Source organism: Leucopleurus acutus, assembly GCF_964270905.1.
Source record: "Leucopleurus acutus genome assembly, chromosome: 3".
NCBI classification, from domain to species: Eukaryota; Metazoa; Chordata; class Mammalia; order Artiodactyla; family Delphinidae; genus Leucopleurus; species Leucopleurus acutus.
Window position 1 is genome coordinate 162,539,470 of NC_139145.1, and position 23,940 is coordinate 162,563,409.

Consider the following 23,940-nt stretch of genomic DNA (forward strand, 5'->3'; position numbering starts at 1 on the left):
CCTTTGCACTTTGATAGTTTCCCCTCAATTTTAACTACTTGTTGATAACCGTTTTGGTTTCGGAAATAGTGATGTTAGCTCTTCCAGTGAGGTTTTTAGTCATACTGGCCTGAGTTGATACTCTGAATGAGATAGGATCTGCTATTTTTCCTCTTAAAAATGATCACAAGGCTGGCTTCTAAATTCTTGGCAGTGACTCATGTGGAAGCCACGGGGAGGCTCTGACTTGCCTTTTAAAATCTCTGTATTAAAGTGATTTGCTAGGAAAAAGGGAGAGAAATCTCTTAAAAATCAAGCAACACCCTGGTTGCCGAAGGCCTTGAGGGGTCCCTGTGCTGTGAGGTAATGAGCATGAAGTGCGCAGGTACTGGAAAGTACTTTCCACAACGTAGAGGTTTTGAAGGCAATGCCACTCTTTTTGCTCAAGGTCAGAATATATTGTTCTCATGTGCTTCTTGGCTCTGAGCTTCAATTCGCATTTTCAAGGTGAATGGAAAGAAAATGTTATTGGTTCTTAAAAATGTCATTTTCCAGTTCTCTTTCCCATCTTGCAAGATGGCGGGTGAAAAGCCTGAGAAGCCAGATACTAAGGAGAAAAAACCTGAAGCCAAGAAGGCTGATGCTGGTGGCAAGGTTAAAAAGGTGAAGCAGGTTAAGAAGGGGAAGCCCCACTGCAGCCGAAACCCTGTCCTGGTCAGAGGAATTGGCAGATATTCCCGATCGGCTATGTATTCCAGAAAGGCCTTGTACAAGAGGAAGTATTCAGCAGCTAAATCCAAGGTTGAAAAGAAAAAGAAGGTGAAGGTTCTTGCTACTGTCACAAAACCAGTTGGTGGTGACAAGAATGGTGGTACCCGGGTGGTTAAACTTCGCAAAATGCCTAGGTATTATCCTACTGAAGATGTGCCGCGAAAGCTGTTGAGTCACGGCAAAAAACCCTTCAGTAAGCATGTGAGAAAACTGCGTGCTAGCATCACTCCTGGAACCATTCTGATTATCCTCACTGGGCGCCACAGAGGCAAGAGGGTCATTTTCCTGAAGCAGCTGAGCAGTGGCTTGCTACTTGTGACTGGGCCTCTGTCCCTCAATCGAGTTCCTCTGCGGAGAACACACCAGAAATTTGTCATTGCCACTTCCACCAAAATTGATATCAGTGGTGTGAAAATCCCAGAACATCTCACTGATGCTTACTTCAAGAAGAAGAAACTGCGTAAGCCCAGGCACCAGGAAGGTGAGATCTTCGACACAGAGAGAGAGAAATACGAGATTACAGAGCAGCGGAAGGTTGATCAGAAAGCTGTGGACTCACAAATTCTGCGAAGAATCAAAGCTGTTCCTCAGCTCCAGGGCTACCTCCGCTCTGTGTTCGCTCTTACAAACGGAATTTATCCTCACAAAGTAGTGTTCTAAACTTCTTACAAAGAACCTAGTTAAATAATTGGGTCCATTTCAAAAAAAAAAAAAAAATGTCATTTTCCTTCAGAATATTAAGGTGATGCTGCTGTGTAGACAAGGGTGTTCCCAAGCCACTATTTAGCTGCTGGTGGGTGTATTTCTCTCCTATTTCTGTTTATGACTTTCCAAAGACATCCTTCTTTTATTTTGCCAATAGGAAATGACTAGGGTAGTCACAGTTCCTGTTTCCACATGGCCTGCACGGCCTGTGTGCGCCACGGGCACCTTGGGAAGGACCGCAGTTTTGTTTTCCTTTTACTCAGTGCCTAAGATTTTGGGAGTGTTTGCTACTAATAAAGAAGATTTGCACTACTCACTTCTTCCTGCTTTTAGATTTAGGGCCGGAATGTGAGACAGACCAGGGCAGTTTATTCTACTGCTAAACCTCCAGCACCTAGAACGGTGCCTAGCACCCAGCAGGCACTCAGTGAATATTCGCATGTTCTGTGAGTGTGTTTGCCATCTGATGGGTTATGCATCAGCTGTTGGATAAAGCAGAGCACTTTGTACACAGTGCCTGAGGTGTCCTGTCTAGAGGGTTGAAAGAATTCTGGGAGGTAGGCTTTAGATGTTTCTTCTTCTGGTTTGGCAGCTAGATGATTTCTGCAACGTTCAGAAGAAATCAGGAGCCTAGAGTGTGGGCTCTGCTTCCCTGCATCCTTCGCTCCCACTGCCATTGCCTTACTTCACCATCACTTTAGGGAAAGAAAAGAGCGCAGTTCTGAATAGGTACACATCCACCTAAAACAGCACCGGGCACGTAAGAAGCACTTTATAAATGTTACTCATTATTATGATGTTGCGATGTTGCCGTTTCCTATTTTATTAAGAGTTTTAAAAAATCAAAAGTGGATAAATTTTAAATTCTATCAAATTTTGTCCAGTTAATTAATTAGTGGAAAACATAAATTTTCTCTTTTTACTTACTAATACAAAGAATTATGTTGACATATGCTCTAACGTTGAACAGTCCATGAACACCTGTTGTGAGCCCCAGTGAGCTGCACAATTGGTTCATTGGGGCTCACAGCACATATTTAAAATTTTTGCATTGAGAATGTAAGTGAAATTTGCCCATAGTTTCTTTTGCTGTGGGTGTGCTGTCTCTGTCAGATGTTGGTGTTGATGTTATGCTGGTTTTGTCGAAATCGTCAAAAGCTTCTCTTCCTTTTCTGGGTGCATTGTAAATAGCATTGAAATTTTCCGTTCCTTTAAGGATTCGTAGAATTCACAAGTGTGAAATTGATTAAGTCTGGTGCACTTTGGGAGGGATCATTCTTTTCTTTTTTCTTTTTATTAACATCTTTATTGGAGTATGATTGCTTTACAATGTTGTGTCAGTTTCTGCTGTATAACAAAGTGAATCAGCTATACGTATACCTGTATCCCCATATACCCTCCCTCTTGCATCTCTGGGAGGGGTCATTCTTTAAACATGTACTACAGTTTCATTTGTGGTAATTGGTAATGTACAAAAATCATCCATTCGTTTAGGTTTTTACATTTATTATAATATTTTTCAGCCAATTCATATATTTCATGAACAATTTGTGATTATTTCTATATTCTCACTTTATTTTTTTTCTTTATTTTGGTTAGTCAGAGGTGTATCTCATTCATTGGCCTTAGCGTTCTTAACTTGAAAAGATGACTCTTTGTTTTTTATTGATATAAGTAGTTTAGGTGGTACATTTTCCTTTGAGCACATCATAGCTATATCCCAGAGACTGCAATAGAGAGCACTCCGTTTTATTATTTTCTGCGTATTCTGTGTTCTTAGCTTTAATTTCATTTTTGACACAAAGGATATCTTGGAGAAGTAAAAATTTTTCAGATGGTGGGCCCTCTTGATTTTCTGGTTTTTTACTGTGAACAGAAATTATTTTTATTTCATTTTAATTTTTGTAATTGATCGAGGCTTTATTTTTGACCTAATAAATGGTCAAAATATTCCATGGAGATTTGTGAAGAAGTCATATTTTCTGCTTTAAGGTATGGAATTCCATTTATATATCAATTAGAACAGCTTTGTGATTTTATTCTTTTTTTTTTTTTTTTTTGCGGTAGGCGGGCCTCTCACTGTTGTGGCCTCTCCCGTTGCGGAGCACAGGCTCCAGACGCGCAGGCTCAGCGGCCATGGCTTACGGGCCCAGCCGCTCCGTGGCATATGGGATCTTCCTGGACCGGGGCACGAACCTGTGTCCCCTGCATTGGCAGGCGGACTCTCAACCACTGCGCCACCAGGGAAGCCCCTGTGATTTTATTCTTATTTCTTGTTCATGTGATCCTTCTTCAACGGAAATAAATTTCAATAGTCTGTATTTCTTATGCTTTTGTATTTCGTATAGGTTTTGCTATATAAATGATGATGCCATATTTATAACTACTTACTGTGGATTGTATTCTCTTGCAGTTTTAAAGGAGCCTTTTCTTATTGGATGCTGTTTGCTTTGAATTCAGTGTGCTTGATACTAAGATCAGGATTTCTGATTTTTTGTTGGTACTTGCCTGGCATGCCTTTACCCAGACTTTTATTTTCAACTTTTCTGAGTCACTTTATTTTAGGTGCTTCTGACATAGAGAATACAATTTGTTTTTTTCTTTGGGAACCAGTCTGGGGCTTTTTGTTTTGATTTTTGCACATAATGCAAATGTGTTTTTTACTATCATGGATGTATTTAGTCTTAATTCTGTAATTATACTTTATGCTATTCTTCGCTTTATTACTTAACTTTTAATTATATGGTCTCAGTTTAATTGTGTGTTTTTTTCCTGTTATTTGGAAAGTTCTTGCCTGAGTTATGTCATAACTCTTTTAGTGATAACCTTTATAACTATAGCTTCATAGTTATATTTAGCTAATTATAATCTTTTAACCAGTATCTATTTATGCCTCCTAAGACTCATGAAGAAATATGTATAATTCTACTTATTTCTACTTTCCATTCCTTCTTTCTACCACCTAATTTTAGTTGATTACACTACATATTTTTAGTTGTGCTACTATTTCCCTTTATATTTCTAATCTGGTTACATTTCTTTTTCTTTTCCTTTACCGGACTTAAATGTTGTGTTTTTACCTTGGCTATAAAAGGTGAGTCTACCAGTGCATTCTGCCACCTCTTGGCTTCTCTTCCTGTTTTCACGGGGGCTTTAATTCTCATTCCTTGATTAAATGCAGTCAGTGATCACTACTAGGCATTTTGCTGAAGGTTTTTATTTGCCTCTTGGCTTTCTTTGCCCAAGGACTTTGGAGGCCTTATACCATGTCTCAATATTGAATGTTTCTGGGGAGAAGCCAAGGTTAGCTCATGTCTTTTCCTTCAAGATATATTTATCTCTTTATCCTACCTGGATGCCCAAAGGATTTTTCTTTATCGTTGAATTCCACTAGCTTCATGTTTATTGTTACTTATCTTTTTTTTTTCCTGGTACCCAGTGTGCACTTCCAGTCTGTTTATTTCTAAACATTTTCTTGTCTTACTTACCTGTATGTATGTACATACGTATGTATTTATCTGTCTCTTTTGCTTTTCCTTATTCTAGGACACCATTTATGCAAATATAGCATCTCCTTATCTAACTGCTATCACTTTCTCCCTGACTTTTTAGAGATCATATTTCATTTATCATCCTTCTGAATTTGTAGATGAGAAACTGAGGCATAGTAAGAGACAGGACTGGCTAGGATTCAAACCCAGGTCTACCTTCTCTCTGTCTTTTTAGAGGGGCACCTGTCTTCCTATTGAAGACCTTTCCAAGTTTGTTCCTCCTCTTTCCCTCCTTTTCTCTGCCCACCCCCTCCCCCAACCACACACCTCCCACGCTCTCCTTCCCTCCCCTCCTTCATTCTTATTGTCTTTGATATCTTCTCCCACATCTTTTACAGCCCAATAAAAATGTGGCTGTAACTGTCATGTTGTTGGGGGCGTTTTCTCAGTAGACATGGAGACCAACTGGTCACTGGCAGCTTTCACCTATCCTAAGACTTCTAAACTTTTCAATAGTGTTCCCTTTGGGCTACATGATCTGTACCTGAAGAGATAGTATTATATAATGTTTTCCTTTGAACTTTTCTTTTTTAAACTCTGGATCCAAAAAACTATAGATGATATAAAGACTATATATGGTCAGTAGGGTGGGGAGGAATTAATCTCATGTTTTATTGTAGTTTTGATGTAGTTTTCAATAACGTACTTGATTTTATATACAGCTTTCTAATTCACATCCATTCAGCTTCTGGCCCACCAACTCCTGGATCTGTATTAGATACACCTGCACTCACTCTCTGTATTGCATTGTGTAATTAGTGCATCCTCTGTAAATGACCCAGCAGACGTCCCTTTTGGATCTCATCCTGTTCGTTTCCGATCACTTCAGCATTTAACAATGTCATTCTGAATTCATAAAGTCTTCTGGTTTGGTGAAAGATCCAAAGTTATTAAGTTTATATACTGTGCCACTGTGTAGTGACCAATGAAGAGATTGTAAAATGTACTGGGCCAGGAATTGACTTCAAAAATTCATCCAAGCCTATAACAGTTGTTTTTTTCTTCCAGTTTTATTATTGACATACAGCACTGTATGAGTTTAAGGTGTAGAGCATAATGATTGGACTCACGTACATCATGAACTGATGACCATGGTGAGTTTGGTGAACATCCATCATCTCATAGAGATGCAAAATTTGAAAAATAGAAAAAATATTTTTCCCTTGTGATGAGAGCTCTTAGGATTTCCTCTCTTAACAGCTTTCCTGTATAACACAGCAGTGTTGATTATATTTATCATGCTGTGCATTACATCCCCGCTACTTACTTATCTTATGACTGGAAGTTTGTACCTTTTGACCACCTTCATCTAATTCTCCCTCCTCTCACCCCCCACCTCTTTATCCATTCGTTTATTGATGGGCACTTAGATTGCTATATAACTAATTGTTTAAAAAGTGAATTTATTGGTTGTATTTATAAAATTAATGTATGCTTACTGTAGGACATTTGACAACTCTGTGTATGTGAGTGTGTGTGTGTAATATCACCCATAATCATACTCCTACAGGTACAAAGTTTACTTAGCATGATTTTGTGTTTCCTTCTGGTCTTAAGTATATATACACACATAATTTCATTAAACTTTAGTCATGATTTAAATACCTAAAATTTAGTATTTTTTCTCTTTGTATTGCTATGTTATCTCATTTTGGTAAATATTCTTTATTTATAGTTTTTGTAATGGCTGCATACTTTTAAATGATAAGGCTATACCAGAATTTAGTCAGTCACTCCCTTACTGTTGAAGTTCTTGTATTACCAAATTTTGTCCATATTTATAACTCTTTTATTAAGATAATGTCCGAGATGTAGAATTAATAAGTGAAAGAGCGTGAGGATTTTTTTTCGGTGCCAATTTGCTTGTTTGTTTAAGTGTTTTATTGCGAAGTACTACATGTACAGAAATATAACATAAGCATGAGCATTTTTCAGGCTCAAAATATGAGATTAGTCATGAGAATGGCCATTACCACTTTACATTCTCACCAGGAATGTGTTTTGAGTGGTTGCCTTCCCATGCCAACCTCAGCATGTAGCCTTATGAGTTTTAAATTTTGTTGTCAATTTAATATAGGAAATGGAAAACTGGCATTTCTTTCTTTAATTTTTCTTTCTTTCATCCATGGAATTGTGTAAACTGTGATATTTATTAGCCATTTGTATTTTTTCTGTAAATTGTCTAAAGAGATTCTTTGCCCAGTTGTCTGTTGATGTATAAAGTTTTGCCTATATCCTTTGAAGGCATTTCAAATGTTTCAAGATTTTTCATATTTTTACAAATATATGTGTATGAATATGTGGGTGCATGTGTGTGCATGTGATGATTTTTTGTTCCTATTTAGGTAAATTAGTTAGCTAACACTGTGTAACAAAAATTTTCCCAAACTCAGTGTCTTACAACAATAATCCTTTGTCATTGTTTATTAGTCTTTGGGCAGTCTATGTGGTCTTCTGGTCTTGGCTGGCGTGTCTCATGCCTCTGCAGTCAGCTGTGAGGTAGGGAGTTGTTTCTGCTGATCTTAGCCAAAATCTCTTGCATTTTGGGCAATGGCAGGCTGGCTGAATCCTGATGGCCTAAGCTAGGGCAACTCAGTTCTTTCTTCTTCAGCAAGCTAGCTTGGCTTGTTCAAATGGTAGGGTTCCAAAAAGGCTTGGAACTGGTACACAGCTATTTCTGATACATTTATTGGCAAAAACAAGTCACAGAACCAGACCAGATTCAAGGAGTGGAGAAATAGCCTCCACCTCTCAACGGGAGGAATTGCAAAATGCATTGCAAAAGGCATGGGTAAAGGGAGGAGGGGATAATTGTGGACATTCTTTTAATTTTCCACAGTAGGTGACTAGTTTGGTTTTTGTTTGTTTGTTTTTTCACTGGATTCTTTTAGGGTATTTCCTCATCCTTTTGTTTCAAAGATTTTTCTAGGATGTATCTAAGAGACATTTTAAAATTAATTAATTTTACTCTTTTTTTTTTAAGTGCAAGGAGATTTTCTTCAGTACGTCTTTGATTATTGTATCTATTCCTATTCCTTGTGTTGATGTCAGTTGCTTACTCCAATGTGAATTTTGATTTGCCTATTATGTGTTTTTATTTCGTTGCAATTATTTATCTTTACCTCTGTCTTGGTAAGTTGTGTTTCTATCTGTTCCTGTTGACTTTTCATCTGAGGATTTTCTTTCCTTGTTATTTTCTGCTTCTAGTTCTTATAGGCATTGCTTCTTTTATACTTCTGAGGCTTCCAAGAAGTCTTCTAAAATGTTCTTTGGGTTCCTTTAATAAAACGTCAGCTTTCTTATTTTTGGTCTCCAGGCTAACACTCCACACATCTTGTTCTCTGACACTTTAAATATAAATCAGCCAAATCCAAATGCAACCCTTCATTTGCCTGTTACTGAAACTTTTTCCATATCTTATTACCTTGCTTGTAAAAAGCTCTCCATATACAACTAAATTTCCATGTACTGTTGACCCTTGAACAACATGGGTTTGAACTGCATACATCCACTTATACGTGGATTTTTTTTTTCATATTACAGTACTACACATCCAAGGTTGGTTGAATGAACAGATGCAGAACCTCAGATACAGAAAGCTGTCTATGGGACTTGACCATGCACAGATTTTGGTCCTGGAACCAATCCCCTGCAGATACCATGGAGGACTGTACAAACTTTCCATCATTAAATATCACTGGTCCTGGCAGTCCAGACACTATAGGGGGGTTATGAGGACCATGTTAGGGAGGAAGAAGCCAAAGGTGGATGCAAAATGGAAGCTTCTAGACCAGCAAGGAATGGAGCCCTGAAATAGGTACTAAGTTGGACTGATAGGACACACTTCACTGGCCTGAGGCTGGTAAGAACAGACCAAAAGGCACGTATTCAGAATGGTGCTCATTATACTTTATACCTTCTCTTTCTCAGACAGATAATTATTTCCTCTTTGCTCTTAAGCCATTTAAACACCTTGAGAATAACTCACGTTATTACGCTTGGTTCTGAACATGGCAGCTGCTCTGCTTTAAAGGTAAGAGGAAGTGCTGCCCTTGCCACATTGTCCTGCCACAGCTGGGGATGCTTTGAGCTCTTGCCCTGGGGCCATGGATCAGAGATGAAAGGAATCCTCCATAGCTGGCTCTGGACTACACTCTTGGGCCAAAGTCATTGGCTTCCTCTCTGCTTTTCTTTTCTGTTCTTTCTATGTGGGTGAACCTTACCTCAGAGCATCTGTGACTTGATTATTGTGTCTCCCTTTTAAATGCCACATCACCACTATTTAATACCTCACATCAAGAGCTGGCAGAAGAGAGAACTGAGTAGGTATTTAGATTAAAAAAAGGACATGTATTTCAGCTCCTAAGCACAAAGTAAAGTGATCTTTCTGTTTAAGTTGTTCTTTGCGAGATGGCAGTGTTCCCAGAATATTTGAGCTGAAAGGGATCTAAGAGATCATCAGGTTTAACTGGAAGAAACTGAGCCCCAGAGGGGTAGGAATGATTCATTCATGATTCCAGAATGGGAAATCAGATCCAGGTCCCATCAATCCACTGCCTTTTTATCCTTTATTTTCCCCCCAGCTCTTTACACTATTTTGCTGATAACATATTTTATTTTAGATTGTATTTTCTTTTCTTTCTACTACCAGGGTCCAAAACTTTTTCACATTTGTCCTGGTATAATTACAATTTTCTATATTTTCTATATTTCAAAATTGAAAATATTTCCAGAATCTATTTCTGGTTGTCTAGAAAATCGTAAGTAACAAATTGTAATTTACTATTTTCTGCTTCTATTTCTATACAAAAGGTAATTCTACTGGGATTATGTTACTGCTTGTGAATTAAACTACATTACTGCCTGCTATTTCTTTCATAATGATTGTTTGGTTTCTTCCTTACAAAGTAATAAGGAGTTATTGCCATTAGGATTAGAGTTTGGAACTTTTTAAAAAAGAATTATGTTTCACTGTTGCAGCACTTGCCTTAATATTACATGTGCGTCCGTGTTAGTTGAGCCTGTCCTTCTATCCTAGTTCTCCAGGCTTTCCTCTGTTAAATGGAGGAGTCAAGCTACTGCTGGCTTTAAAATGTGTATCTAAAGCATGTGTAAATATTCACCATTATTTCATCTATTTAAAATGAAGGATCCCGTCAGATCATATTTGCCTGGTAAATTAACATGAGCCTTCAGACATATAGACCACAATAAATTTTGTGAGATGGAAAAAGATTTAGGAAGTGAACTAATTTCAGTAAGAATGGAAAATGTAGTGCCTATTATGTAAACACATCTGGAGTTAGACTGTCAGCTTATGGTTGGATCTTTGACAGTGTTACTGGTTTGATGTGCGAGTGATGACGATTGTCTTCTACCTCAGTAATGACAAATTAGAAGTATATTTTGAGCACTCTGACTTTGTTTAATAATGCTTTCTCAGTTGTTTTCATCTATGAAATTGTTATTGCCTTTTGCCCTTTTATGTCTATCCCTTTAATGTATGTCATCATCAGATTTTTTCTTAATGTTTATTTATTTATTTGTTTGTTTATTTTCTTATTAATTATCCATTTTATACACATCAGTGTATACATGTCAATCCCAATCTCCCAATTCATCCCACCACCACCCCCACCCCTCTGCCGCTTTCCCCCCTTGGTGTCCTTACGTTTGTTCTCTACATCTGTGTCTCAGTTTCTGCTCTGCAAACTGGTTCATCTGTACTTTTCTAGGTTCCACATATATGTGTTAATATAGGATATTTGTTTTTCTCTTTCTGATTTACTTCACTCTGTATGATAGTCTCTAGATCCATCCACGTCACTACAAATGACCCAATTTTGTTCCTTTTCATGACTGAGTAATATTCCATTGTATATATGTACCACATCTTCTTTATCCATTCGTCTGTCAATGGGCATTTAGGTTGTTTCTGTGACCTGGCTATTGTAAATAGTGCTGCAATGAACATTGGGATGCATGTGTCTTTTGGAATTATGGTTTTCTCTGGGTATATGCCCAGTAGTGGGATTGCTGGGTCATATGGTAATTCTACTTTTAGTTCTTTAAGGAACCTCCATACTGTTCTCCATAGTGGCTGTATCAATTTACATTCCCACAAACAGTGCAAGAGGGTCCTCTTTGCTCCACACCCTCTCCAGCATTTGTTGTTTGTAGATTCTCTGATAATGCCCATTCTAACTGGTGTGAGGTGATACCTGATTGTAGTTTTGATTTGCATTTCTCTAATCATTAGTGATGTTGAGCAGCTTTTCATATGCTTCTTGGTCATCTGTATATCTTCTTTGGAGAAATGTCTATTTAGGTCTTCTGCCCATTTTTGGATTGGGTTGGTTCTTTCTTTAATATTGAGTTGCATGAGCTGTTTATATATTTTGGAGATTAATCCTTTGTCTGATGATTCATTTGCAAATATTTTCTCCCACTCTGAGGGTTGTCTTTTCGTCTTGTTTATGGTTTGTTTCCTTTGCTGTGCAAAAGCTTTTACATTTCATTAGGTCCCATTTGTTTATTTTTGGTTTTATTTCCATTACTATAGGAGGTGGATCAAAAAAGATCTTGCTGTGATTTATATCAAAGAGTGTTCTTCCTATGTTTTCCTCTAAGAGTTTTATAGTGCCCAGTCTTACGTTTAGGTCTCTAATCCATTTTGAGTTTATTTTTGTGTATGGTGTTAGGGAGTGTTCTAATTCCATTCTTTTACATGTAGCTGTCCAATTCTCCCAGCACCACTTATTGAAGAGACTGTCTTTTCCCCATTGTATGTCCTTGCCTCCTTTGTCATAGATTAGTTGACCATAGGTGCATGGTTTTACCTCTGGGCTTTCTATCCTGTTCCATTGATCTATATTTCTGTTTTTGTGCCAGTACCATATTGTCTTGATTACTGTAGCTTTGTAGTATAGTCTGAAGTCAGGGAGTCTGTTTCCTCCAGCTCCGATTTTTTCCCTCAAAACTGCTTTGGCTATTCGGGGTCTTTTGTGTCTCCATACAAATTTTAAGATTTTTTTGTTCTAGTTCTGTAAAAAAATGCCACTGGTAATTTGATAGGGATTGCATTGAATCTGTAGATTGCTTTGGGTAGTAGAGTCATTTTCACAATGTTGATTCTTCCAATCCAAGAACATGGTATATCTCTCCATCTGTTGGTATCATCTTTAATTTCTTTCATCAGTGTCTTATAGTTTTCTGCATACAGGTTTTTTGTCTCCCTAGGTAGGTTTATTCTTAGGTATTTTATTCTTCTTGTTGCAGTGGTAAATGGGAGTGTTGTTTCCTTAATTTCTCTTTCAGGTTTTTCATCATTAATGTATAGGAATGCAAAAGATTTCTGTGCATTAATTTTGTATACTGAAACTTTACCATATTCATTGATTAGCTCTAGTAGTTTTCTGGTGGCCTCTTTAGGATTCCCTATGTATAGTATCATATCATCTGCAAACAGTGACAGTCCTACTTCTTCTTTTCCAATTTGTATTCCTTTTATATCTTTTTCTTCCCTGATTGTCGTGGCTAGGACTTCCAAAACTATGTTGAATAATAGTGGTGAGAGTGGACATCCTTGTCTTGTTCCTTATCTTAGAGGAAATGCTTTCAGTTTTTCACAATTGAGAACGATGTTGGCAGTGAGTTTGTTGTAGATGGCCTTTATTACGTTGAAGTAGGTTCCCTCTGTGCCCACTTTCTGGAGAGTTTTTATCCTAAATGGGCGTTGAATTTGTCAAAAGCTTTTTCTGCATCTATTGAGATGATCATATGGTTTTTCTTCTTCAATTTGTTAATATGATGTATCACGTTGATTGATTTGCGTATATTGAAGAATCCTTGCATCTTTAGGATAAATCCCACTTGATCATGGTGTATGATCCTTTTAATGTGTTGTTGGGTTCTGTTTGCTAGTGTTTTGTTGCGTATTTTTGCATCTATATTCATCAGTGATATTGGTCTGTAATTTTCTTTTTTTGTAGTATCTTTGTCTGGTTTTTGTATCAGGGTGATTGTGGCCTTGTAGAATGAGTTTGGGAGTTGTCTTTCCTCAGCAATTTTTTGGAAGAGTTTGAGAAGGATGGGTGTTAGCTCTTCTCTAAACATTTGATAGAATTCACCTGTGAAGCCATCTGGTCCTGGACTTTTGTTTGTTGGAAGGTTTTTAATCACAGTTTCAATTTCATTACTTGTGATTGGTCTGTTCATATTTTCTATTTCTTCCTGGTTCAGTCTTGGAATGTTATACCTTTCTAAGAATTTGTCCATTTCTTCCAGGTTGTCCATCTTATTGGCATAGAATTGCTTGTAGTAGTCTCTTAGGATGCTTTGTATTTCTGAGTGTCCATTGTAACTTCTCCTTTTTCATTTCTAATTTTATTGATTTGAGTCCTCTCCCTCTTTTTCTTGATGAGTTGGCTAATCGTTTGTCAATTTTGTTTATCTCCCCAAAGAACCAGCTTTTAGTTTTATTGATCTTTGCTATTGTTTTCTTTGTTTCTATTTCATTTATTTCTGCTCTGATCTTTATGATTTCTTTCCTTCTGCTAACTTTGGGTTTTGTTTGCTCTTCTTTCTCTAGTTCCTTTAGGTGTAGTGTTAGATTGTTTATTTGAGATTTTTCTTGCTTCTTGAGCTAGGCTTGTATAGCTATAAACTTCCCTCTTAGAACTGCTTTTGCTGCATCCCATAGGTTTTGGATCATCGTCTTTTCATCATCATTTGTCTCTAGGTATTTTTTGATTTCCTCTTTGATTTCTTCAGTGATCTCTTGGTTGGTTAGTAATGTATTGTTTAGCCTCCACGTGTTTGTGTTTTTTATGTTTTTTCCCCCTGTAATTGATTTATAATCTCATAGTGTTGTGGTCGAAAAGGTGCTTCATATGATTTCAGTTTTCCTAAATTTACTGAGGCTTGATTTGTGTCCCAAGATGTGATCTATTCTGGAGAATGTTCCGTACACACTTGAGTAGAAAGTGTAATCTGCTGTTTTTAGATGGAATGTCCTATAATTATCAATAAAATCTATCTGGTCTATTGTGTCATTTAAAGCTTCTGTTTCCTTATTTATTTTCATTTTGGATGATCTGTCCATTGGTGTAAATGAGGTGTTAAAGTCCCCTGCTATTATTGTGGTACTGTCGATTTCCTGTTTTATAGCTGTTAGCAGTTGCCTTATGTATTGAGGTGTTCCTATGTTGGGTGCATATATATTTATAAATGTTATATCTTCTTCTTGGATTGATCTCTTGATCATTTTGTAGTGTCCTTCCTTGTCTCTTGTAACATTCTTTATTTTAAAGTCTATTTTATCTGATATGAGTATTGGTACTCCAGCTTTCTTTTGATTTCCATTTTCATGTTATATCTTTTTCCATCCCCTCACTTTCAGTCTGTATGTGTCCCTAGGTTTGGAGTGGGTCTGTTGTAGACAGCATATATATGGGTCTTGTTTTTGTATCCATTCAGCAAGCCTGTGTCTTTTGGTTGGAGCATTTAATCCATTCAGTTTAAGGTAATTATCAATATGTATGTTCGTATGACCATTTTATTAATTGTTTTGGGTTTGTTTTTGTAGGTCCTTTTCATCTCTTGTGTTTCCCACTTAGAGACGTTCATTTAGCATTTGTTGTAGAGCTGGTTTGGTGGTGCTGAGTTCTCTTACCTTTTGCTTGTCTGTAAAGCTTTTGATTTCTCCATCGAATCTGAATGTAATCCTTGCCAGGTAGAGTAATCTTGGTTGTAGGTTCTTCCCTTTCATCACTTTAAGTATATCATGCCACTCCCTTCTGGCTTGTAGAGTGTCTGCTGAGAAATCAGCTGTTAACCTAATGGGAGTTTGCTTGTATGTTATTTGTCATTTTTTCCTTGCTGCTTTCAGTAATTTTTCTTTGTCTTAAATTTTTGCCAATTTGGTTACTATGTGTCTCGGCGTGTTTCTCCTTGGGTTCATCCTGTATGAGACTCTCTGCGCTTCCTGGACTTGGGTGGCTATTTCCTTTCCCATGTTAGGGAAGTTTTTGACTATAATCTCTTCAAATATTTTCTCTGGTCCTTTCTCTCTCTCTTCTCCTTCTCTGACTCCTGTAATGCGAATGTTGTTGCGTTTAGTGTTGTCCCAGAGGTCTCTTAGGCTGTCTTCACTTCTTTTCATTCTTTTTCTTTATTCTTTTTGCAGCAGTGAATCCCACCATTCTGTCTTCCAGGTCACTTATCTGTTCTTCTGCCTCAGTTATTCTGCTATTGATTCCTTCTAGTGTATTTTTCACTTCAGTTATTGTATTGTTTGTCTCTGTTTTTTTGTTCTTTAATTCTTCTAGATCTTTGTTAAACATTTCTTGCATCTTCTCGATATTTGCCTCCATTCTTTTTCTGAGGCCCTGGATCATCTTTACTATCGTTATTCTGAATTCTTTTTCTGGAAGGTTGCATATCTGTATTTCATTTAGTTGTTTTTCTGGGGTTTTGTCTTGTTCCTTCATCTGGTACATAGCCCTCTGCCTTTTCATCTTGTCTACCTTTCTGTGAATGTGGTTTTTGTTCCACAGGCTGCAGGATTGTAGTTCTTGCTTCTGCTGTCTGCCCTCTGGTGGATGAGGCTATCTAAGAAGTTTGTGCAAGTTTCCTGATGGGAGGTACTGGTGGTGGGTAGAGCTGGCTGTTGCTCTGGTGGGCAGAGCTCAGTAAAACTTTAATCCGCTTGTCTGCTGATGGGTCTGGCTGGGTTCCCTCCCTTTTGGTTGTTTGGGCTGAGGCAACCCAACACTGGAGCCTTCCTGGGCTCTTTGGTGGGGCTAATGGCAGACTCTGGGAGGGCTCACACCAAGGAGTACTTCCCAGAACTTGTGCTGCCAGTGTCCTTGTCCCCTGGTGAGCCACAGCTGCCCCCTGCCTCTGCAGGAGACCCTCCAACACTAGCAGGTAGGTCTTGTTCAGTCTCCTATGAGGTCACTGCTCCTTGCCCTGGGTCCCAATGCACACACTACTTTGTGTGTGCCCTCCAAGAGTGGAGTCTCTGTTTCCCCCAGTGCTGCCAAAGTCCTGCAGTCAAATCCCACTAGCCTTCCAAGTCTGATTCTCTATGAATTCCTCCTCCCATTGCCAGATCCCCAGGTTGGGAAGCGTTATGTGTGGCTTAGAACCTTCACTCCAGTGGGTGGACTTCTGTGGTATAAGTTTTCTCCAGTTTGTGAGTCACCCATCCGGAAGTTATGGGATTTGATTTTATTGTGATAGCGCCCCTCCTGCCATCTCATTGCAGCTTCTCCTTTGTCTTTGCATGTGGGGTATCTTTTTTGGTGAGTTCCAGTGTCTTCCTGTCGATGTTTGTTCGGCAGTTAGTTGTGATATCAGTGTTCTCGAAAGAAGGAGTGAGAGCATGTCCTTCTACTCCACCATCTTGAGCCAATCTCCATATTTTTGTTTGTTTGTTACCAGAACCAAGGATGTTTTATTTTCCAAAGAGTGAGTAGTCTTCCAGTGAGTGGCACCCTGCACTGATTTTGTTCTGTAACATCCCACAGCTCTACGGAAGTCTGGAAAACAGCAAAACTATGTTTATAAAGCCCAAATATCATCAGAACAGTATTTTGTGTCACAATATCCTAATTTTTGAGTGTATTTAGCATAGCAGAAGTATTCAAGTTCAAGGTCTGTACACACAGTCTTTTTGAAGAGCTCATGATCTTCATTGGTTAGAAACATTGACCAACGTTTAACAAATGGTTAGTAAAAATGTGAACACACCTATAATACATGTGTGTCTATCACCTAGAATTGATGGTGCTTCTATCAGTACAGCAGTTAATATGAATTATTAGCTGAGAGGTGGACCAAATTTCCAAAATTGAATCTGGATAGAATTATTGAATTTACTAAATTTAGATTTTACCTATATTTACATAATTCAGTTAGGTAAAGTCTTAAGGGCAATAAATATCTCATTTTCTCTGTAACTGATGAAATATTTTGTCTTTATTAATTTCCTAGGAAATATATCTTGAAATGCTAAGAAAGGGAAAACATGGAAATTTCATCCTCTTTGTATTTCATAGCACAAATTTGACTGCATTCTCTTTTTTTTTTTCATTTTGATTTATTTTTCTTTTGGTCCTTGTCTCACTAATAGGCATTCCTCACTCCAGTAACATAGTCCCAGTGCCATGTAAGGACAAAATTAAGTTGGGACAAGTGGCATAAAATGACCTCAAACAAAACAATTATGTAACTTACTGCGATGAATGTCAATTGAAAATTACTATTTCTCTATTGAAACACCTGAAAACAAACTCAAGAATGGTACTGTATTAATAATATCTTACTTAATTCTACAGCTAACTTTTATACAGTCTTTTTTGGAATCACTGAAACTCAGTGTAGAAATAAAGTATTGCTCAGTCACCAAGTCGTTTGAAAAATAATTTACTTAAAGTATAATAGGAATGTAAAATAACCCTAAAATAAATATTTTAAATATCTCTATTTGGACATCTTTATATTAAATAAAGTAAAATTTGGCATAGCTGTTTCATATAAAACACTTGTCTGAAAAGTAAGGAAATTTTTCCATTGTAAACTGTGACTTTAAAAATTGTTTGTTCTAGTACATTGCTTTATAGAAAAAAATGAAGGGCACAAACTATCTGCTAGAAAAAGCATTTCCTGAGCAATGCCAAGAAAATATAGTCAAAAAACACTGATAGGGCTTCCCTGGTGGCGCAGTGGTTGAGAGTCCGCCTGCCGATGCAGGGGACACTGGTTTGTGCCCCGGTCCGGGAGGATCCCACATGCCACGGAGCGGCTGGGTGCGTGAGCCATGGCTGCTGAGCCTGCGCGTCCAGAGCCTGTGCTCCGCAACGGGAGAGGCCACAACGGTGAGAGGCCCGCGTACCGCAAAAAAAAAAAAAAAACTGATAATAGTGTTAAGATGATAGAAAACATTCCCAGCCATTCCCCAGCTTTAAATATCTACAAATGTCTTTGGATGGTCAAACATATACTGTTTTATTTGTAAGACATCTGGCTTTTCAGAAATGAGAAAAAGTATTACTCCAGGGTAAGCAGCAGCATAGCAGCTCATGTCAGTTACATGTCAATTGTGCCAATTGCATGAACTATGTATGATTAACAGTTGATAAGTTCTGAGTTGCCACATGAAGGACTGAATTATGATACTAAAATTAGAGACAGTTATCTGTAAGCTCGTCTTTTAATCAACCCTTACTAATCAAGGGTTAATGGGACTTCTTTGCATAAACATAAATGTTGAAAGGGGAGTGGTCTTATGTACAAAATAAAAGAGACATTTTGGAAAATGAAAACAACTAGGCACAAAAGGGCAGAGTAAATGAATGTCTAAGGTTTAAATATACATCTGGAATTGGTGTTTTATGAGTTACTTGCATGAACAGATGGTCAAGCTCACTCACATTTTTCCCCTAAATTTTGGAATATTGGATGTTTTCTTATGGACTCTGAAAGACACATTTGAAGTCGTGGTTTTACACACACACACACACACACACACACACAGAGTTTAGTACATGACTGGTAAACTCTAAAATTCATTCCAAGGATGTTATTTCTTTTGTTAGGGCACATTCTATACTCAGAGACTTTTCCTACACCACCTTCTCTAAGAAAGATTATCTCCCCAGGCCACGTCAGTATAGAATTACATAGCTGGTGACTTCAAGAGCATTAAATTCTATTTCTCTGGTTCTTGCCATTCTTTCCTCTAGAGGGACCCTGAACAGCTTCAGACCCTTTCCGGAATATTCCTGGGCATCCCCAGAGGTCATTTCAGTGGGCTTGAGTACGCCTTGGCAGTTAGTAGTTGTTCAGCAATTTGCAAAGCTGCCTGGAAGTACCCAGCCGCAACCTCTTGGGCCCATGTTTGAGCTGCCTGCAGACTGGTGTGGTCCCTGTGGGTCCCTCCAACCAGAGCTGTGAGGCTGCCAACTCACTCACTAGGGCCCTCATGTACCTGTGGGTTTCTGGGAGCCTGAAAATAGCCCAGCTGCACTGTGCCTTGAGTCAGAACGGGGGAATACCTCACTTCCTTTGTTCGGTCACACTTCACCTGATAATGCTGCCTGTGTCTTGGCATCTTACAGAAATTTCAATAAAGATAGTTTTAGCTTTTTAAATTACACGTGGCCTGCATCAGCCCTGGTAGGAAACAGATGGATCACTGGATGTGTCTTGTAGATGCTGTGAGCAGGGTTAAGAGAACCAACAAGAGATGGTGGACACCTAGGGTGTGAAGGGGCAGGTGGAGGCTTCCTGGAGACTGTCTGTTCAGAGGTTTGGCTGTGGAAGAGGAGGTGAGCTGAGGTTAGAAGAATGTAGCCACTGTTCATTGTCAGGTAAGGAAAAGCAGGGGGAGCAGATACCCCAACTTCACTCTCCTCCCTCCCTCTGACCTCCTACAGGCTCCTCCCGTAGCTGCATCCAACCTGAAGCCAGAGGGCAGGGGAGCTAATGTGATGGTTTCATAAGAACAGAGCAGGAAAAGACAGAATTGAGATGTGGAGGCCCAAACTAAGAGTATTTGGCACATAGCTTTTCCTTCCCCTCCCCTCTCCCACACTGCACTAGACATGGGTCCTAGGAGCTGGGTCAGAGTGGAAATCTGCAAAACAGATGCCTTGCCACACTCAGAATAGTCCCTCTTCTCTGCAGAGCAATGAAGATTGTAATTGTGGTGCTTGAGTCCTCGTCCAGGGGACTGGTTACTCAGGCAAGTAAACTTCTCCTACATTGACCCAGGCACTTCACCAGACCTGCCCAGACATGCCTCGTATTAATCAGATGAGGTTAGGTTTTGATGTGGGTCAAACCCCCAAATCTCAGTGACTTAACCCAAAGAGAACTGCTTGCTCATGTTCCAGTCCAAGATGGGTCAAGTGCCTTCTGTCTTGTAGATAAACCGTTTGCAACACGGGGCCTCCAGGATCCAGAGAAGAAGGAAGATAGAGGGGGGATCACATAAGATGATATTATGGCCAGGCCTGGAGTGGCTGACATCTCGCCACTCATATCCTCTTGACCACTTAGTTACATGGCTCCACCCTGAATGCAAAGAAAGGCAGAATTTTGAAGAGTTTTGACAGTCTCTGTTCTGTGCCTGAATCCCAATGATGAATGTAACTTAGAGTGAGTGGAACTCCTTAGTCCAAGTTAATTGAATACTCAGCCCCCATGATTGCATATCCATTAATTCTTGTTCTTCTAGGGATTTCCACCATACCCTGTGAAACCTGAATGTTTAACTAGTTACTCTAGATATGCTACTTTAATTATCTAATTATTTAATTATATGTGACTTTAATTATCTCCACCATTCATTTTTGGAAGAACCGTGGGAGATGCTTTTTATTTTTTTGATTGAGTCGAGATGATGTAAGTAGGTAGATTTATGTTGTTATTAAAGATTTACAACCCTTCAAAAATATGCCCCCAATTTTTAGTGCTTTAATCAAGTTATTAATTTAACTCCATATAAATCATCCATGGCCATTAAAAGTAGATGCTTATCAAAGCAGGACTTCTGAAGATGTCATATCTTAAGGTTAGAACAAACAGTATTATGCTGAGCAGTTAATATGGTGAATTGATTTAATGTCAGTACTTATTAGAATCTTAACTCTGCAATTAGAATCTTAATTCTACATGTCCCATTACATGAGGCTCTTGAAATATTTGAAACCAAATATTTAGAACCAAAGAGAGGTCCAGAGGAAGAATATATCATTTAGCTTTTCTTGCCCTAAGAAATATAGGACCATCATGTAATGCTAATATTTTTCTCTTTTTCTTTTTAGGAAAATTCTGCCAAAGGCTTTTATTTATTTATTTTTAAATATCTTTATTGGAGTATAATTGCTTTACAATGGTGTATTAGTTTCTGCTTTATAACAAAGTGAATCAGCTATACATATACATATATCCCCATATCTCCTCCCTCTTGTGTCTCCTTCCTATGCTGCCTATCCCACCCCACCTATCCCACCCGTCTAGGTGGTCAAAAAGCACCAAGCTGATCTCCCTGTGCTATGCGGCTGCTTCCCACTAGCTATCTATTTTACATTTGGCAGTGTATATCTGTCCATGCCACTCTATCACTTCATCCCAGCTTACCATTCCCCCTCCCCGTGTCCTCAGGTCCATTCTCTACATCTGTGTCATTATTCCTGTCCTGCACTTAGGTTCTTTTTTTTTTTTTTTTTAACATCTTTAATGGAGTATAATTGCTTCACAATGGTGTGTTAGTTTCTGCTTTATGCCCTTAGGTTCTTCATAACCTTTTTTTTTTTTTTTAGATTCTATGTATATGTGTTAGCATATGGTATTTGTTTTTCTCTTTATGACTTACTTCACTCTGTATGACAGACTGTATCCATCCACCTCACTACAAATAACTCAATTTTGTTTCTTTTTATGGCTAAGTAATATTCCATTGTATATATGTGCCACATCTTCTTTCTTCATTCATCTGTTGATGGACATTTAAGTTGCTTACATGTCCTGGCTATTGTAAATAGAGCTGCAGTAAACATTGTGGTACAAGACTCTTTTTAAATTATGGTTTTCTCAGGGTATATGCCTAGTAGTGGGATTGCTGGGTCGTATGGTAGTTCTATTTTTAGTTTTCTGAGGAACCTCCATAGTGGCTGTATCAATTTACATTCCCACCAACAGTGCAAGAGGGTTCCCTTTTCTCCACACCCTCTCCAGCATGTATTGTTTGTAGATTTTTTGATCATGGCCATTCTGACTGGTGTGAGGTGATACCTCATTGTACTTTTGATTTGCATTTCTCTAATGATTAGTGATGTTAAGCATTCTTACATGTGTTTGTTGGCTGTCTGTATATCTTCTTTGGATAAATGTCTGTTTAGGTCTTCTGACCATTTTTGGATTGGGTTGTTTGGTTTTTTGATACTGAGCAGCATGAGCTGCTTGTAAATTTTGGAGATTAGTCCTTTGTCAGCTGCTTCATTTGCAAATATTTTCTCCCATTCTGAGGGTTGTCTTTTCATCTTGTTTATGGTTTCCTTTGCTGTGAAAAAGCTTTTACATTTCATTAGGTCCCATTTGTTTATTTTTGTTTTTCTTTCCATTTCTCTAGGAGGTGGATCAAAAAGGATCTTGCTCTAATTTATGTCAGAGTGTTCTTCCTATGTTTTCCTCTAAGAGTTTTATAGTGCCCAGTCTTACATTTAGGTCTCTAATCCATTTTGAGTTTATTTTTGTGTATGGTGTTAGGGAGTGTTCTAATTCCATTCTTTTACATGTAGCTGTCCAGTTCTCCCAGCACCACTTATTGAAGAGACTGTCTTTTCCCCATTGTATATTCTTGCCTCTTTGATCAAAAATAAGGTGACCATATGTGCGTGGGTTTATCTCTGGGCTTTCTATCCTGTTCCATTTATCTATATTTCTCTTTTTGTGACACTACCATACTGTCTTGATTACTGTAGCTTTGTAGTATAGTCTGAAATTAGGGAGCCTGATTCCTCCAGCTCCGTTTTTCTTTCTCAAGATTGCTTTGGCTGTTCGGGGTCTTGTGTTTCCATACAAATTGTGAATTTTTTTGTTCTAGTTCTGTGAAAAACACCAGTGGTAGTTTGATAGGGATTGCACTGAATCTGTAAATTGCTTTGGGTAGTATAGTCATTTTCAAAATGTTGATTCTTCCAGTCCAAGAATATGGTGTATTTCTCCATCTATTTGTATCATCTTTAATTTCTTTCATCAGTGTCTTATAGTTTTCTGCATACAGGTCTCTTGTCTCCTTAGGTAGGTTTATTCCTAGGTATTTTATTCTTTTTGCTGCAGTGGTAAAGGGGGGTGTTTCCATAATTTCTCTTTCAGATTTTTCATCATTGGTGTATAGGAATGCAAGAGATTTCTGTGCATTAATTTTGTATCCTGCTACTTTAGCTCTAGTAGTTTCCTGGTAGCATCTTTAGGATTCTCTATGTATAGTATCATGTCATCTGCAAACAGTGACAGCTTTACTTCTTTTCTGATTTGGGTTCCTTTTATTTCTTTTTCTTGTCTGATTGCTGTGGCTAAAACTTCCAAAACTGTGTTGAATAATAGTGGTGAGAATGGCCAACCTTGTCTTGTTCCTGATCTTAGTGGAAATGGTTTCAGTTTTTCACCATTGAGAGCGATGTTGGCTGTGGGTTTGTCATATATGGCCTTTATTATGTTGAGGTAAGTTCCCTCTATGCCTACTTTCTGGAGGGTTTTTATCCTAAATGGGTGTTGAATTTTGTCAAAAGATTTTTCTGTGTTTATTGAGATGATCATATGGTTTTTCCCCTTCGGTTTGTTAATATGGTGTATCACATTGATTGATATGTGATACTGAAGAATCCTTGCATTCCTGGGATAAACCTCATTTGAACATGGTGTATGATCCTTTTAATGTGCTGTTGGATTCTGTTTGCCAGTATTTTGTGGAGGATTTTTGCATCTATGTTCATCAGTGATATTGGCCAGTAGTTTTCTTTCTCTGTGACATCTTTGTCTGGTTTTGGTATCAGGGTGACGGTGGCCTTGTAGAATGCGTTTGGGAGTGTTCCTCCCTCTGCTATATTATGGAAGAGTTTGAGAAGGATAGGTGTTAGCTCTTCTCTAAATGTTTGATAGAATTCGCCTGTGAAGCCATCTGGTCCTGGGCTTTTGTTTGTTGGAAGATTTTTAATCACAGTCTCAATTTCAGTGCTTGTGAATGGTCTGTTCATATTTTCTGTTTCTTCCTGGTTCAGTCTCAGAAGGTTATGCTTTTCTGAAAATGTGTCCATTTCTTCCAGGTTGTCCATTTTATTGGCATATAGTTGCTTGTAGTAATCTCTCATGATCCTTTGTATTTCTGCAGTGTCAGTTGTTACTTCTCCTTTTTCATTTCTAA

General features: G+C 38.2%; 2 protein-coding genes across 2 annotated transcripts in view; both read left to right on the forward strand.

Moving 5' to 3' along the window:
* Nucleotides 1–23,940, forward strand: part of MARCHF11 (membrane associated ring-CH-type finger 11) — a gene marked incomplete at its 3' end in the record, with an annotated part of 119,994 nt that overhangs the window by 37,572 nt on the left and 58,482 nt on the right. The gene's annotated exons all lie outside the window — the stretch shown is intronic.
* Nucleotides 543–1,454, forward strand: LOC309959019 (large ribosomal subunit protein eL6). Its single transcript, XM_082835140.1, has one exon. The coding sequence runs from the start codon at nt 556–558 to the stop codon at nt 1,408–1,410; it is 855 nt and encodes a 284-aa protein (XP_082691266.1). The 5' UTR covers nt 543–555; the 3' UTR covers nt 1,411–1,454.

Excerpts from the sequence above, each read along its gene's own strand:
- LOC309959019 (XM_082835140.1), top strand. The coding sequence starts at position 556 with ATGGCGGGTGAAAAGCCTGAGAAGCCAGATACTAAGGAGAAAAAACCT.